We start from the raw sequence: 17021 nt of genomic DNA on the forward strand, positions 1-17021 counted from the left end.
TTGCATTTATTAAAAAATCAAAATTATCAAAGTTGATAAAAATAATTTCATTAATCTTAAAAGTATCATTCGTAAAGAAAAACACATACATATTATAATTCAAATATCCTTCAACATTTCTTGACAATTTTTCAAAATAAAAATAATTTAATTAACAAATTAACTAATATATATCATTGTTAATAAAAATAATATACATAAAAAAAATAATAATTTTAATTAAAAATTTGTATTGATAAATTAACTAAAGTGCTATGTGTAATACCTTCGAGACCAAAATTTACTTCTTATAACTACAATTTTGTTTTCCTTCTTACAAACACCCTGATCAATTGAAACAAATGAAAGGCAAAGCTTGGAGCTCCAACACACAAATAAGCAAATTTAGAACCATATGGAGAAGAAAGTGTCACCGTGTAAAGATGGGAAAGGAGAAGAGAGACAGTCGATAGTGAAACAAGGGAGGGAAAAGTCCCATGCACCCAACATCCACACCAGAAAGATGATGCACCAGATTGTTGCTGCTGCTCGAAGAGGAAAGAGGAACCCGACGTCCGAACAGGGGAAGTTGAAGAGTTGACGGCGATGGTTGGAATTCACCCACCTGTCGACGGCGAACTGGCTAGCGGAGAAGGAAGCCTAACGATGATTGACGAAAATAGGAGAAGGAAAAAGGAGCAAGCTTGATGTCGGTGAAGAGAAGGAAAAATGGGATGCTGAACGATGCTCTGTTTTTCGCATGAGAAGGAAAAGAAACCTGAACAAAGAACAATTACAAAAATTATAAAAAAGGTCCCAAAAATTTTCTTTTATAACGTAAAAGACAAGGGAATTTCTAGTAATTTTTTCATTGTTAAAACAAAATAAAATTAATCCATTGCTCGGCAAGATTTGGACTCTGGACCTTCAGGCGAGGTAATAGCATAAGATACCATAAAATATTACTGTTCACTTGTTATAAAACTAATTTAAATAAAATATTAATTCGGAGAATTTTTTAAAAAAAATTAAAATTTTAAATTTAGAGTCACTACATGATGAGTTAACATACAAGAGTTAGCTTCCACACATACTAATCTCATTGCCTTTTTTGTCATCCCACAAATCACTCTTTTTAGATAAGCATTGATGAGCTCCTTAGCATCAATTATTTTCATTTTCTTTTGGTCCATGTTGTCATTTAAGCTTTGACATTATTAGGATGTTTCACTAGTCAGTACAAAATATCACAACTAAACCATTATATACTCCTATACAAATAAGCAAGGTTCAGAAATGTATAAATCCTAATATTCACAGGTACATGTTCAAATATTTACAAGTAAAAGTCCATATTTTGACAAACAAGGGTTCAAAGTTGATTGCTGTCAAAGTTCACAAATTTACAACTACATGTTCAGATATTTACAAGCATAGATGTGGTTATTTACAATTCAAAGTCTAGAATTTTCTATTTTAGATATTCAAAACTTAAAGATGGTAAGTTTTGATTTTTACAACTTCTATAAAAAATTTTCAGGTTTATGAACAATAAAAAATTCTTATGTAACATAAAAATATCTATTTATTAACAACACAATGTCAATTTATTTTACATGATTCGTATGGTTAAGTTGAACATTTGTAAAAGTGTATCAGGTTTATGAACAAAAGAAAGTTTGTATACAATATAACAAGTTCCACCTATTAACAACACAAGGTCCTTCTATATGGCACATCTAAACATTTACACAAGGTCCTTCTATGATTAATAAGCAAAGTTTAGAAATATATAAGTAAGAGTTATAATATTCACAAGTACTAGTTTAAATATTTACAAGTAGAAGTTCATATTTTAATAAGCAAAAGTTTAGAGCTGACTGTTGTTGAAGTTCACAAATTTATAACTACACATCCAAATATTTACAAGCATAGGTTCAGTTATTCACAATTCAAAGTTCAAATCCAGAATTTTTAAATTTAGATATTCACAACCATTAACGGCGTGTTATGTTCTAGTTTTTGTAGCTATTGTAGCAGTTCCCATAAACCCCAAAAATATAGCAATATGTATCTAAATGAAAGATGAGTAGATCCAAAATAAAACTTATCAAAAAACTTGAGTTCTAGAAGTTTGGTACTAAGGAGCTCATCGATGCTCATTTAAAAAGAGTGATCTGTGGGATGATAATAAAGGTAGCAAGATTGAGACATGCAAAAGCTAACTCTTATATGTTGACTCACTATAAGAAAGATGGATAGATTGAGAAGACGGAGGAGGGAATGGAAGAATTACAAAACTATCATACAATGTTGTAAGGTGGCAGGGAAAGACAAAGAGAAAGAGGAAAAGAGGAAGAAGATCAAATTGGGCTTGCTTAGTTTTGAGAAGAACAAAGTTGTACTTTCACACCTAACAAAACTTGCAACAAGAGTCTTTGGGCCTACAATTCATTATCAAAATACATTGAGCTCAAAGTGTAATTTTTTATGTTTTGGGGGCCTTATTGCGATTTTCCCTTGAAGAAATTGCAATGGCAGAATCACACGTGCCATTAGTTGTGAGGAGTCGGATTTGCAATCCACAAGAAATCACAAGCCCAAGAAATGAAATCCAATAAGTAGGCCGTTTAGGGCCGCCAATAAAGAAAGGAAAGCCTTGCTTGATCCAATGGTTTCTATATATGTCTGTTGAGCATTTACAGGATCCATCCATGATCGAGAAATCCCAGGCACACAAATTCGGCTTCTGACTTTTGTTTTCGGATTCGTTCGCCCTCCGCATTGCCTAGCATTTGTATTCAAATTCAATCCTTTCCCATTCCATATTCCCATTCACGATCTTTTGTACTATACAAGCATGGATTCCGTTGCACTCTTGTGCACTGTCTCCCTTGTCTTGGCCGGTCTTTATTGGTTCCTCTGCATTTTCGGCTCCGCCGAGCAGAAAGGAAAGCCTGCCGTCAACATCTCCGCCGGTTCTATCTCGGCCGCTAAGGTCCAAGACAGCTACAAGCAGTACTGGTCCTTCTTTCGCCGTCCGAAAGAAATCCAAAACGCCGACAATGTCCCTTCCTTCGTCGACACTTTCTACAACTTGGTCACGGACATCTACGAATGGGGTTGGGGCCAATCTTTCCACTTTTCCCCTTCCATCCCGGGAAAATCCCACTGCGAGGCCACCCGAATCCACGAAGAAATGGCCGTCGATCTCCTTGACGTCCGGCCCGGCAGCAAGATTCTGGACGCGGGCTGCGGGGTGGGTGGCCCCATGCGTGCCATTGCCGTCCATTCTGGTGCCAATGTTGTTGGAATCACCATCAACGAGTACCAGGTTAGTCGTGCTAAGCTGCACAATAAGAAAGCGGGGTTGGATAAAGTATGCGAGGTTATTTGCGGTAACTTTCTGGACATGCCATTCAAAGATAACTCCTTTGACGGGGCTTACTCCATCGAGGCGACCTGTCACGCTCCGAAGCTTGAGGAGGTTTACGCCGAGATTTATAGGGTTTTGAAGCCAGGGGCGATGTATGTCTCCTACGAGTGGGTGACAACGGAGTTGTATGAGCCCGAGGACTGCTCTCATGTGGAGATTATACAGGGAATCGAGAGGGGCGATGCATTGCCCGGCTTGAGGAGCTTCAGTGACATCGCGGAGACTGCCAGGAAGGCAGGATTCGAGGTGGTGAAGGAGAAGGACCTGGCGAAGCCTCCGGCAAAAGCATGGTGGTTGAGGTTGAAGATGGGGAAATTTGCCTACTGGAGGAACCACCTTATGATTACTGTGCTCGCGTGGCTGGGAATTGCACCCAAAGGGGTTGTTGATGTGCACGAAATGTTGGTCAAGACGGCTGGTTATCTCACTCGAGGTGGCGAGACTGGCATTTTCACTCCCATGCACATGATTCTTTGCAAAAAACCAGACTCTGCTTCTTCTTCCTGAATTAAAGCAACCCTCGTTTCAGTTCATTTTGATTCTAGGAAAATTGAATAAGGTATATTATTCTAGGACAATTGTTCGACTATTCCTCTGCTTCTGATGCATGAAATTTCTCCGTTTCAAGCTCAACGATTTTCTTTACGAAGCTCCTCTGGTCTATCGAGGACAGCTTTTTCGATTACCTTTACCCGTCGTATATTTCTGTTTAACATGCATGCTAACTGAATGGGAGCACATTCAAGACTGGGGGAATTTGTAATTCGGGGTATAATTGGATGGGTAACTTTAAATTTTCTGCTTCGTCCGAGCTGGGGCGATGCAAATGATGCTAATTAATGTCAGAGTTTTGAGCGTTTGGATTGCCTTGGAACCAAGTAAATATTACTGAATCATCAGTGACAGGCACACAAGGATCATGATCGGTTTTGGATTTTCAGTGACACTGCTAGAACGTCCACTCATGCGATGAAGTTTTGAACTGAGTATAGATAAAGCGATGTCTCTATATTTTCATCCAAAGGAGAAAAAGAAGAAAGATATATTATTTAAAATATTGTCATATATGTATAAATTTAACAGTAATGCGCACATACCACGTTATGTGTGTGATGTTGGGAAAAGATAACCTTGGACAGGAATAAGTATGGTGGCGTTAATTAATCATTTTATATAATGAAATGGGATTTATATGGGAATGTTGTTTGGATTGGACAATAGTGCTGCGTTAAGCACTGGCTGTTTAACGAGACAGGAAATAAAGTCACATGGCGTCATGTGATTTTGTATCCGCAGACGGTAGATGAGTTGGGCAGTAAAAACAATCAAGGGCGAAGGTAGTGGCCGAGTGGGCACCCCATGCGTGGAACAAGCCAGTGAAGTGTTCCGAAGTCCCACAAATTTACCGACTCAAATTAATCCGAATTAAATCAGGAATTGATCCGAGCAGCTTTTCTGGTTGCTTTCCTCAGTGCTTTTCATCCCTGACAAATATGTTATAAACCAACGTCCCTGACTCTATGACGTGTGTGATTTCACGTGGGTCCTGAAAAGGACGTTTTTTTTTTTTTGGTAAAAAGCAAGCAAGTTAATTAAGGGAAGTCTAGAGTTGGGCTGGGCTGGAGGCCAGGAATTGGGGCAGGAATCACGTGATCTATCCACGTGCCTGGCTGCTAAAGCACCACTAGCTGTTGGGCTCTTTTCCTCGTCCTATGTTGTTGGCCTGCTTTGCTGCCCATGTCCTTGTGCTGGCTGTCTGTCAATTAACGTGACCACTCTCTACTCGGCTTTAACTGGAAACCAACGTACACTAGTCAGGGGTTGGGATCCCACTCCGGCGTAATAAATGCATCAGCATCCCTTGTCAGAGCGGAAATCTTCGTATTTATTGCTCCATTATTTCTGGTCACGATTACAATTGTCATCGCATGCTTGGTCTGCCTTCAGTGCCAGCAGCCATAGGACATGCTCTTGTCATTGGCTATTGTAAAGCCAATTCATAACCAGGTTTGATGATTCAACGATCCACTTGAATTATCTGCCACTGAATGTGATCCAGACATGCGATGATCTTTGAATTTAACTTCTGTACATTGTAATATTTGTATTATTGGAGGAATACGGACCCAACAAAAAAACTTCGACACTGGTATGGACGAAGGCCCTACACGGAACACGAAGCGTGTGATACGTGTTGATTCTTAAAGAAAGCTTCCAATACGGAGTGACCGCCACAATAGCAAGGAACTAGCTAGCCGTGTTTTCCAGCAATTTCTGCTGAGTGCTGGCCACCGCCATCTGTGTCATTCCTTAACGCCATCTTTCCCAATCATGCACTGTCACTTCATCTTTCCTTAGCCACGCCATACTTCAAGGCTGTATTATTAGCTATTAAAATTTTCTTTACATTTTTTTTAATCAAACCCTTCACCTTATACTAATTGAGGGGTTTCCATCATGCCACAAGGGAATTGCGGTAGCTGATAAAATTTTCTTGTGGCCCAATTATTTATTATAAATTGTCTGATAATGAGTATATGATATATTTGCTCTGGGATCTGTGGAGAAGTTATAGGGGCTTATGTATCACCCATATTGACTTGTAAAGCATCCTCGTATAAATCATGACGGGGATGCCGATGGCCAATTATTTCTCAAAAGGAGAAGCAGAATGAAAAATAACAGCTAAAGACGCGCCACGATTGCGTTCTAATCTCTCGTGGTGTTGGCGTTGATCGTCAGTGTAGTTTTGGTTTTCTTCTTTTAGTCCCCCTTCTCTTGTTGCCTTTATTTGCCTGCCCGTTCGCTTGTTTAATTATGTTTGAGCTCGAGATATCTGGTGGTAGTTGCATTTCAATGATCAGATTAGGTCTTCTACATAGGTGCTAATAATAATTGGTGTAACATATAATCTCTGAATCTGCTTCATGCGGAAATGAAACCGCCATGAATTTAATATGGTGAAAGAAAATATCAATTCAGGACCTTATCTGATGTTGACAGTATTAACACCTAAATCAGCAAGAACAACAAATTTCGTCCCGCTGCTTCTCATGTGCCCTCCAATATATTTATACACAGTTAGACGGGCAGTTAACGAGTTAGGAGCACTTGAAAAAAGAGTTTCGATAGAGAATTCTATCAGAAAGCAGAGGTTTACGTTCCCAATACAGCTCAATCATTTGACAAAATTTGCGAGATATTCTAACTAATGAAATATTTAGGTGGTAACCACTATATTCCCTTATAATGCCAGCTGTAATTCGCTATGATAATATACAAAGTTGATAAGGTTTGAATAATTTCTCTGCCTGCCTGGGAACTCAACTAGTTATGCAGATGCATAAATAGATATAGTGGACCTAGCTAAACCCCTAATGGGCCCCCTGCATGCAAACGCGTCATTCTCACAAAAATTCCACCAACCGTCATCTTCCTCTTTATCATGTGCTGGCGTAGTTGTTGGCGAGTGTTTCTCCCCAACAAACTAATAAACTACTCATGAACTTGTAGTTTCTAAAATTATATATCAAGAATACGATTGCTTCGGTTCACATTCACGTAGCCATTGACTGTGATCTTAATAATTATGACACCACGAAAACTCAGTGAGGAGCTACGTACGTACTAGAATGGCCATTATGTTCCAACGATGTCCAGCGCCCTGTTATTCCTACCATTATTTTATTATCAATTCATGAACGGGCATTCAAGAATCACTCTATATATAGGTCAAGCCAACTTGAAGTTTTATTAACATACATACGCACTGCAATATACACAGCCTCTGTGATCGAGCGCAAAGAAAAGGTCGTGATGGAACTGAAGGTTACGGGGAAGGCACCATTGAAGAGAGGGTTTGGGTTGCTGAGAGGCGGCGGGAATCAAAGGAATAGAAGCAACAGGACGTTGGGAGGCATGGCGAAGGCAAGTGGAGGAGTAGTTTCGTGCTGCGAAGAAGATGGGGTGGTGAGGATGAAGATTGTGGTGAAGAAGAGCGAACTGAAGCAATGGATACAAGTGATGGGCGGCGCCGGCAGTTACCGTTCGCCCGTGGGGTCCTTGACGGCGGAGCAACGACTGAACGTTTTGAGGAGAAAGCACATATCAAGAACCAATGCGATGAAGGCGAAGCATCCCAAGTGCTGGGCTCCTGCCCTTCAAAGCATCCCCGAGGAGCTTTGAGCTTCCCCTCTTTTATCCATTTTCTTCTGATTCTAGCGTTTAGTCTGTTTTTTACGTCATTACAAGCTAACATAAGCTCGGATTGATTCTCACAGGCTACTCGTCCATGAATTCAATGTATTTTATTTTATTTTGATTTTTTTTTACTTTCCATTTTTTGTTATCCACATTATGGCAATTTTTTTTTTGGTCAACACAGAATTTCATTTAATTATTCCGCTAGTTTCTGCAAACTAACGGTGTCTGTTTGTGGTTACTAGATCGCGGATTTTTTTTTTTTTGGCCCCTCCAAACAGTAAATGGTCTAAAGAGTTTGAAGACGGGCAACGTTGCATGTGTGTGTGTTTTGGACCAAATAACATGTGTGTTAATGCAGACAAATCTTGATCTCTTTTTTTGGTAGTGGACAGCTGAGGGGAGGCGTGTCAAAAATCAACTGATCTCCTGTGAAACCTGACTCCTTTTTTTTTTTTTTTTTATTTTGGGAAATGTGGTGTGAAACCTGACTTGTTAGACATGTGGGTTCTTGAGTCCCTTGATACAGTTTCGTCATATACAAGCTAGCAAGGAGAGTGAACAATTGCACACCACGAGTTTTTTCTATTAAAATTAAAATGATAGAAGGCTAGCTAAAATAGAAACAAAAGTGTGAGAATGCAACTGGGTGTGATATGCATGTGATTAGCGCTAGTAGGAGATGTAGATGTCCCCTTATACTTCTAACAGTAGACTTGCCATGTTTTGATTCTGAGATTCTCTTTAGGCTAACCTGTTTGTCGTTGGGGATGTGCGAAATTCTCAACATTGCCTTCTTCTGTGTTCCTTTACCCTCTTCCGGAGCTTTGTCCATATTCCAGTAAATGATTAAACAAAAAAAACGGATTATACCAATTGGTTCAACCATTTCAACCAAAATAATCAAACTGGAGTTTGATATGGGATTGAGAGTAAAATCGATTACTGGTTTCAACTAGTTCAACTGATGTAAAACCAACTTCGAATCCATCAAATTTTATTCAAGTTTCTAAATTTTTGAAAATTTATATTAATGTTTCTAAGCTATATTTTATATACACACACTACAAGCATTGAAAACCAAAAGAAGAAATATTATTGAGCGCGCGCGCGCGCTTATATATGTATGTATTGCAAAACTACAAATTTTAAAATATAATGTTTCTCATAACTATTTTTTAATTGTAAAATATTTAATAATTTTCTTAAATTCCATTTTTGAAGGTCCGTGATAACATTTTTGCTAAATTAAAGAGAAATGTAACCCATCACTTTTTTGCCTTCCATTTTTTATGTAATAAATATTATTTAATAAAAAATTAAAAAAATATTTAAATTCATATTATAAATTTAATCTTACAAAATAATATTTTAAAATAATTACCTCTAAATCAAAAAAAATGAGCCCAAATGGTCCCATTGTCAAGGTGAAGATTTTGTTGGTGGGCAATACTTTTATAAGTGCTTTTTGAGTTTAAAGTTATGCCTTAATTGTGATAAATTCTTAAAATCTAACTCACATAAACTTTTGTTTGAAAAAAAAATACCTCTAATGTTACTAATATATAGAATAAAAAATTTATTAAATTAATGAAGGGTTGTTTGGCCATAATTTTGATCATGATCATGATTTTTTTTATTACTTACAAATATTTTTCTATTAAAAATAATTTTATTTAAAATGCAAGTACTAAATGTGTACAATTGTTAAATTCTTTATTGCAGCCATTCACTTACGTGTTGGGTTTGCTTTTCTTTTTTTTTTTTTAATTATTGGGCTTGACCTAGTGCATTTCCTACAAAAAAAAAATAGACATTTAAAGGGATGTGTTGACATTTAAAGCTCGATATTATGAGAATACATGTGAAAAATTAAAATAAAATATTCATGTTATAAATATTAAAATATTATATGGATGTTCATGATATTGAATTTTTTAATATCGTTCAATTACTACAATACCTTTAGTTATATCTGAAATAAGAAAGCTCTAAATTCTTTTATTCTCTTATTTTTTCGGTATGGTTTTTATTCTTCTTTCCTCTCCTCTCAATATCTATTTTCATAACAATTCTGTTGTTATTGGTGATTTCAATCTTCCAATTTTTAAGTAAAAAATAAAAAAGACAAAATATTTATTGTTTTGGACTCGAAAACGTCAAAGGTTTAACAGGGTTTTTCTGTCGGCCGAAAACAAACTAGAGTGTTTTTATGGGCCAAACGTAGGCCCAAATTATCTAGAAATATTTTGCCCAAGAGTTGTACTACTGCAAAAGTTCGAATTTGAGATCTCTGATTTTTTCTTTTTTAAAGCTCTGATTAATTTATTGTGGTTGTCAGGTAGTTAATTGTTCACACCGTAGGGCTTAACGGCCATCTTATCTCGCCGGAAACAGATGACACGACGCTGCTACTAAATACTACGGCCATTCAGACATGGCTGCTGCACTTGCCTACCGTCATAACTTCTTCTTGAGCTCCACAACACCGGAAAAGTACTCGCGAAACCAAGTCTCCGAGCAAAAACCCCACCGGAAGTTTGATCTCGAAAACGAGCCAGCATGCTCTGACCGACAACTCAGCCACTCTCAATCGAAGAAGCTTAAAGCTTCTAGGGGACCACCCAATTCCTCACACACGAGGGCTCTAGTTGAGACTGTTGTTTCTGGGTCGATGGAAGACGCATTCAGCCTGTTCGAGAAAATGAACCGCTTCGACACATTTATTTGGAATGTCATGATCAGAGGCTATACAGATAAGGGGTTGTTTCCAGAGGCACTTGATTTGTATCATAGAATGGAACTTGAAGGGGTTCCTACGGACAATCTCACATATCCGTTTGTAATCAAAGCATGTGGTTGTTTGTTGGCATTGACGCTAGGAGAGAAGATTCACGGTAAGTTGTTTAAGGTGGGATTAAACAGGGATGTTTATATTTGCAATGCTCTTATTGCTATGTATGGGAAGCTTGGACTCGTTGATTTAGCATTAAGGGTTTTCGAAGAAATGCCTGTGAGAGATTTGGTTTCGTGGAATTCTATGATCGGTGCATATTCTCTAGTCAAGGACCATTTGAACACGTTGAAGTGCTTTCGAGAAATGTTGGAAATTGGGATTCGACCGGATAAGTTCACTATAATAAATGCGCTTGATTCCTGCTCTCTGGGAGTTTCTCTGTCGCTGGGGAAGAAAATACATTGTATCGCTGTCAAATTGGGGCTTGAATCCGATGTTATGGTTCAGACGTCCCTTACTGACATGTACAGCAAGTGTAGAAAGCTAGATTATGCTGAGAGAGTTTTTGACAGAATATCTCTGAGAAGTATTGTGGCATGGAATGTAATGATTGGTGGCTATGCACTGAATGGCCGACCGCTTCAGGCTTTGGGTTCCATGAAAAAGATGGTCAAGGCTGATAAGTTGTCAGTTGATAATATCACACTAATAAATTTGCTTCCTTCTTGTGAACAATTGGGAGCTGTTTTGCTGGGTAAGTCTATCCATGGACTTGCTATTAGGAAAGGTTTTCTTCCTCATCCAGTTCTAGAAACCGCTTTGCTTGACATGTATGGAGAATTTGGTCTATTGAAATTGACAGAGCTAATTTTTAATCAAATGGCAGACAAGAACTTGATAACATTGAATGCCATGATTGCTGTGTATGTAAAAAATAAGCACTACGTGAAGGCCTTGAAACTATTTGAAGAACTGATGAGCGCAAATCTCAGACCAGATGCGTTTACCATTGCAAGCATCCTTCCTGCCTACGCTGAATTGGCATCATTAAGGGAGGGCAAGCAAATTCACGGTCATATCATGAAATTACGATACCACTCAAATTCATTTGTTTTGAATTCGATTATTTATATGTATGCAGGTGTCGGAGATATAAGGACAGCAAGGGAAATTTTTGATCAAATGTCACGTAGGGATATCATATCATGGAATACTATGATGATGGCTTATGCCATTCATGGGATGGGGAAAATGTCCATTGAACTTTTCTCAGAGATGAAAAGACTGGGCATCCAGCCTAGCGATAGCACTTTTGTTTCACTGCTATCATCTTGTAGCAATTCTGGCATGGTTGATGATGGGTGGATGTACTATAATTCAATGAGACTAGACTATGGGATAGAGCCCAAGATAGAGCACTATGGATGCATGCTCGATCTTATTGGTAGAACTGGTGATCTGGATCAAGCCGTGAGTTTTATAGAGGCAATGCCAGTATTCCCTACAGCTCGGATATGGGGATCTTTATTGAATGCAAGCAGAAATAGAGGAAACATAGAATTAGCTGAACTTGCTGCTGAGCACATATTTAAAATAGAGCATGATAATACTGGGTGTCGCGTATTACTTTCTAATATGTATGCCGAGGCTGGGAGGTGGGAGAATGTGGAACGCATAAGATCTATTATGACGAAAGAAGGATCAGACAGAACAATGTCTTGCAGCATAATAGAGACCAATCATACTCTGCACAGGTTTACAAATGACGACAGGTCTCAAATTGAGTCTGACACCATCCATAATGTTCGAGATATCATATCAAGGAACGCTGGTGATGAAAATTACATCTCTAGTCTCACCAAGTTCAAACCATTAGACATGGCTAGAAAAAGAGCAAATTTATCGGAGAACCATAGTGTAAGATTGGCAATATGTTATGGATTGATTTCTGCAACAATCGGAAATCCTATTCTGGTGAGGAAAAACACGAGAGTATGTGAAGATTGTCATGTATTTGTAAAGAAGATTTCAAAAAATACCAAAAGGGAAATTATACTAGGGGATTCTAAAGTCTACCATCACTTCAAAGACGGACACTGCTCTTGTGGTGATTACTGGTGATTGCATCTTACATGTGCTGCGTAGCAGTATCGCGACGGTCGTCGAGGTTTCCCATTATATCACTTGAATCGTTTGTATATTCATCCATGTATAGAAATTAACAAAATTAGTAATCAACAGCACCAACCAGTATCAGTCTTTTGTTATTTTTTATACGGGGTGAGGGTTGGAGCAGGTATTTTTAATTGCAGCAGCCACCCTTCAAACTATTGCTGATAAGAATGTCAAAATCTAGCTCAAGCATGTTTAACTCCATATATAGCTATCTGTCAATCTTAATAGAAGAGAATCTTCCCTTAAATCCATCACAACACTCTTAGGTATTAATAGGGAAAATGAACCCAGCTGTTCAGTTCTGCGGGAGCGCCTAAAAGTTTCCTACCTGCTCATGCAAGCTGGCTGACTTTATTGTTCTACATAAACATTTGTCTGTGATTCTCATTGCTGCCCGGTTAAATCTGGGCACGCTAATAGCGTAAATTATTGGAAGAATTTCGATAAAGAAAAAGATTTAATTTCAAGTGAGTTTAAAAAATATTTTAAAATTTCAATTTAATTTAGGAAAGAAAAGTCAAAAAAATTTTGACGTTAAAAAGATCAAAATATCCTTCGTAAATCATGTAGAATTATTAGTTAATTTTCTTACTTCACTTATTAATTAATCAATATTACTTTTAAATTATATTTGTTTGTCAGATAATTAATAACATTAATTGTTAATTTATCAACTTTACTTTTTAATCTACTAACATCAATTGTAAATTACAAGATCTGTCAGTAATTTACCACTGATGTTAGTAAATTATAAGATTGTCAGTAATTTATAACTGATGTAATTAAATTAATAAGTAAAATTAATAATTTAATAATTGATATTTCTATTTATGATTGAAAAACTGACATCAAATTTTATATAATTATGGATATATTAACTCATGTAATTTGTAATTTATATTTATAAATTAACAAGTGAAGTAAGAAAATTAACAACTAATGATTTTATATAACATAAATTGTATTTTTATAAATATGGATATAAGAAAACATCCAAAGGGATCCCTCCTTTTTTTTTTTAAATTGTATTCCATTTTTGTGTATGTTTTAGTTCCCATTCTTTTTTTTTTTTTATGTGTAAAACAAAAAGGCTACCAAAAAGATGCATCTACCACTCAAGTATTTCCTATTTAGAGTACATAAGTAGTCGCTTGCATTATTTTGTCAGCATGAAAATATATGGTAAAACATTCACAATTTGAAGAGTTAAGACCATGAGATAATGATTAGTGATTTAAATCAAACTTAAACTTCTTTTTTTTCTTTTTACAGATAATATTTATGAATGATAGTTGATTGATATTGAGCATAGCGAATCAAGAAAATATATGACAAATAAAAAAGAAATCAAATCTTATTGATAAGGAAAATTAAAAAGGTATGAAAAAGTACAATAAATACACAAGGATAGTCCAATAGAGTTAATGCTAACAATAAGTAAAATTTAAAAATGGGACTACTTTTGAATAAATACCCCTGTGAAAGTAGACAAAAAATACATGAAAAATTAAAAAAATAAATTAAATATCATTGATTAAAAAAATTAAAAAGGCATGGGAAAATATAGCGAATAGAGAAGGATAATTGGATGGAGTTAATGCTAGTGATCAAGAAAAATTTAAAAATGGAACTGATTTTGAATCAATACTCCCGTGAAAGTAGATTGAAAATACATGAAAAATATTAAAATAAATTAAATTTGATTAATGAATTAAGAGAACTTTCATATTAACATTAATTTAAAATCTATTAACCAATGAGAGTTATTTTATTTTTATTTTTTTGAAAATGGGATGTTTTTGAATTAATGCTCTCGTGAGAGTAAACTAAAAATACATAAAAAATAAAAAAATAAATTAAATCTCATTAATAAATTAAGAGAAATTTTCACACTTACATTGACCTAAAATATATTAACCAGTGCGAGTCGATTTTTTTTGACCAATAATATTAAAGCTACAAGATTTATATATATATATATATATATATATTGATGATTATATCATATATTATATGTAACTTTTTTATAATATTTAAATGGCTAAAGTATACACTTACTCCTTTAATTTTATATAATGTTTCATTTTAATCCCTTAACTTTATAAAGTGCATTTTTAGTCTTTTAATCTTAAGATTGTAGGTTTTATCTTAATAAATTTTTACATTGTACTTTCAAATATTAACAAAACATTCTTAGATATTGACATATTAAATTTATTTTTTTTTAAAATAACAATAATTAATATAAATTATAATTATTTAAAAGTAACAATGTGAAGGTTAAAGGAGTAAAAAGATACTTTATAAAATTAAAAGATTATATTAAAATCTTATAAAAAGTTAGAAGACTAAAAGTATATGTTAGCCTATATAAATCAAAGAATAATTATTAGAATTGATCAACAAAATCAATGTGGCATTCATGCAAATACTATTTTGTGATTATCTACGTGAGACCGCCTTAAACTTTATATCCTCGTGCTTTATACTTACCAAGATAATCCCAGCATTTATGTACAAATTACTGCTGCTTCTTCTTCTTCTTTTTTTGACCATTGTTCTTTTTATTTAGTTGAAGCAACAAAGATTAGCAAACTATACATTATCCAATCAGCTTAGAAATTTGACCAGTGATAAATCAGGTCTTGATTATTTATCCCTGTGGACACTATTCCACCATGTGTCAAGGAAGCGTTGCCATCCATCATTTTTCAGTTGGGACTACGAAAATCACACCTTAAAAATAGCATTCAAATACAAACAAGGATGGCATTTTCTACAATCTGAAGCAGTGGACCACCAATCCACCTACATCGGGCAGGTTTAATTTGGATGGGATCTTTGATGCCTTGGACATGGTCAGTGATAGCCCAGTTCCATAATGTACCTCCCTTTACAATAATTCAAAAACTTAGGGCACTGACCCTACTAGAGAGAAGTTCCCCCAACGGAATTTGACCGTCTGTAGAATTTAGGCCCTGTTTGGTAATTTGAAATGATGGAGAAAGAAATGGAATTGGACATGAAATCTGTTAACATGTGTGTTTGGTATGCAATAATTATGATTCTTTGGAATCAGGATTCAAGAAAATTTGATGGAATCCAATTCCATCATATGCATCATGGAATCCAATTCCATGGTTCTTTTTCTCCAATTTGCCCCTTCTCTCTCCTCCAATATAATTTTTTTTAATTTTAAAAAGGACACTTTAGTCTTTTCTTATTTTAAATACTTATATTTTATTAAAATTATTTCAGGATTCTATCATTATACCAAACACACTTTTAAATCCAATTCTATTCCAATTTCAATTTCAATTCCGATTTCGATTCCGATTTCAATTCCATTAAAAACTCTTCCATCATACCAAACCTGGCCTTAAGTTCACAACTGTCCTTAAGGAGCACCAGCGTTTCGTACTCGACCAAACGGTGCTCTGCATCAATGCGACAGCGGTCTCCATGCTACACACGACGATGAAAGCCATTATCTGTGTTGCTTCCCAAAGTTTCATACTGTAAGGATGGTTTCACTCAGCCAACTCCATTTATTACAGCGTCAACACGTCCTTGCTGCTCTTGAATTAAAAAGGTAAACAAAACATCAAGAGAGAAACAAGCAATCTAACCTAAAATCAGAGAACATAACCTATCATCATCCATTGCCTTAAGTTACCACCAGCATTAGTCCCTAAGAAGTGTGCACAAAAATTTGCCACTCTATGCATAAGGTTAATTGTAACATCCTAATACTAAAACAGCACAAATCTAGCTTGTTCAATATTATCTTTATACTGGTGTGACTCACAGTCAATGCAATAGACTGGATTAAGAGCTTCAGCACTTGAACCTTGCAAATAGCTTTTGGCCAACGTAGTTGTAAAACTCCTAGTAATTTCAAACATCATCTGCACTATTATCCTTTCATCAATTTTTCACGCTTCCCAAAATAAGTGGTTCAGGAAGGGGCTTTACACTTTTCATTTACTTACAATAAATACTTTTTTTTGGTTTGAATTAACAGGGGTTTAATTTAAATTTGAATTTATTCAAATTTTTTAATTAAATACATAAAAATTTATAAATTTATATTTAAATCAACTTCAAGTTCTTTTTTATTATAATTCTTTTATAATGTTAAATTTTTTCTGCATCTAATCAATTAAAATTGCAATTATTTCAAACATCTAGTTTTACTATTAGTATAACTCTCATATTTTTTTCCCTTCATCACTCATTCTAGTTTTTCTTTTTGGGCCAAAAATTCCATTTTTTTATTGATTAAAAAAAAGATAAATTTATCATTTTTATTTTTTTCATTTTAAATTTCAACTCAACTATTTTCATTTTAAATTTTTTAAAGTAAACAAATAAAATTTTAATTTTAAAAGTGAGATTTGAAATATAATATTTCAATTTAAAATTTAAATTCAAAAACTACCTTAAATTTTAACAATTGGAGAGCCTGAAAACAGCGTTGGGTACCTCTTATTA

General features: G+C 35.4%; 2 protein-coding genes across 3 annotated transcripts; both read left to right on the forward strand.

The window, feature by feature from the left end:
- The first annotated feature begins 2706 nt into the window (after positions 1–2706).
- On the forward strand, positions 2707–4106 carry LOC129286958 (24-methylenesterol C-methyltransferase 2-like). Its single transcript, XM_054923069.1, has one exon. The coding sequence runs from the start codon at positions 2840–2842 to the stop codon at positions 3920–3922; it is 1083 nt and encodes a 360-aa protein (XP_054779044.1). The 5' UTR covers positions 2707–2839; the 3' UTR covers positions 3923–4106.
- Positions 4107–9936: 5830 nt separating this feature from the next.
- On the forward strand, positions 9937–12626 carry LOC129285185 (pentatricopeptide repeat-containing protein At4g35130, chloroplastic). 2 transcript variants are annotated; one of them, XM_054920762.1, is made up of 2 exons: positions 9937–11106; positions 11239–12626. In XM_054920762.1, exons 1-2 carry the CDS (start codon positions 10053–10055, stop codon positions 12471–12473), a joined length of 2289 nt encoding a protein of 762 aa, XP_054776737.1. In that variant the 5' UTR covers positions 9937–10052; the 3' UTR covers positions 12474–12626. The 2 variants fall into 2 exon arrangements, with proteins under 2 accessions (XP_054776737.1, XP_054776736.1); XM_054920761.1 differs by having other exon boundaries at positions 9937–12626.
- The last annotated feature ends 4395 nt before the right edge of the window (positions 12627–17021 follow it).

Source organism: Prosopis cineraria, unplaced genomic scaffold, assembly GCF_029017545.1.
Source record: "Prosopis cineraria cultivar Desert tree isolate PC_DT_omini unplaced genomic scaffold, ASM2901754v1 PC11, whole genome shotgun sequence".
Classification (NCBI taxonomy): Eukaryota; Viridiplantae; Streptophyta; class Magnoliopsida; order Fabales; family Fabaceae; genus Prosopis; species Prosopis cineraria.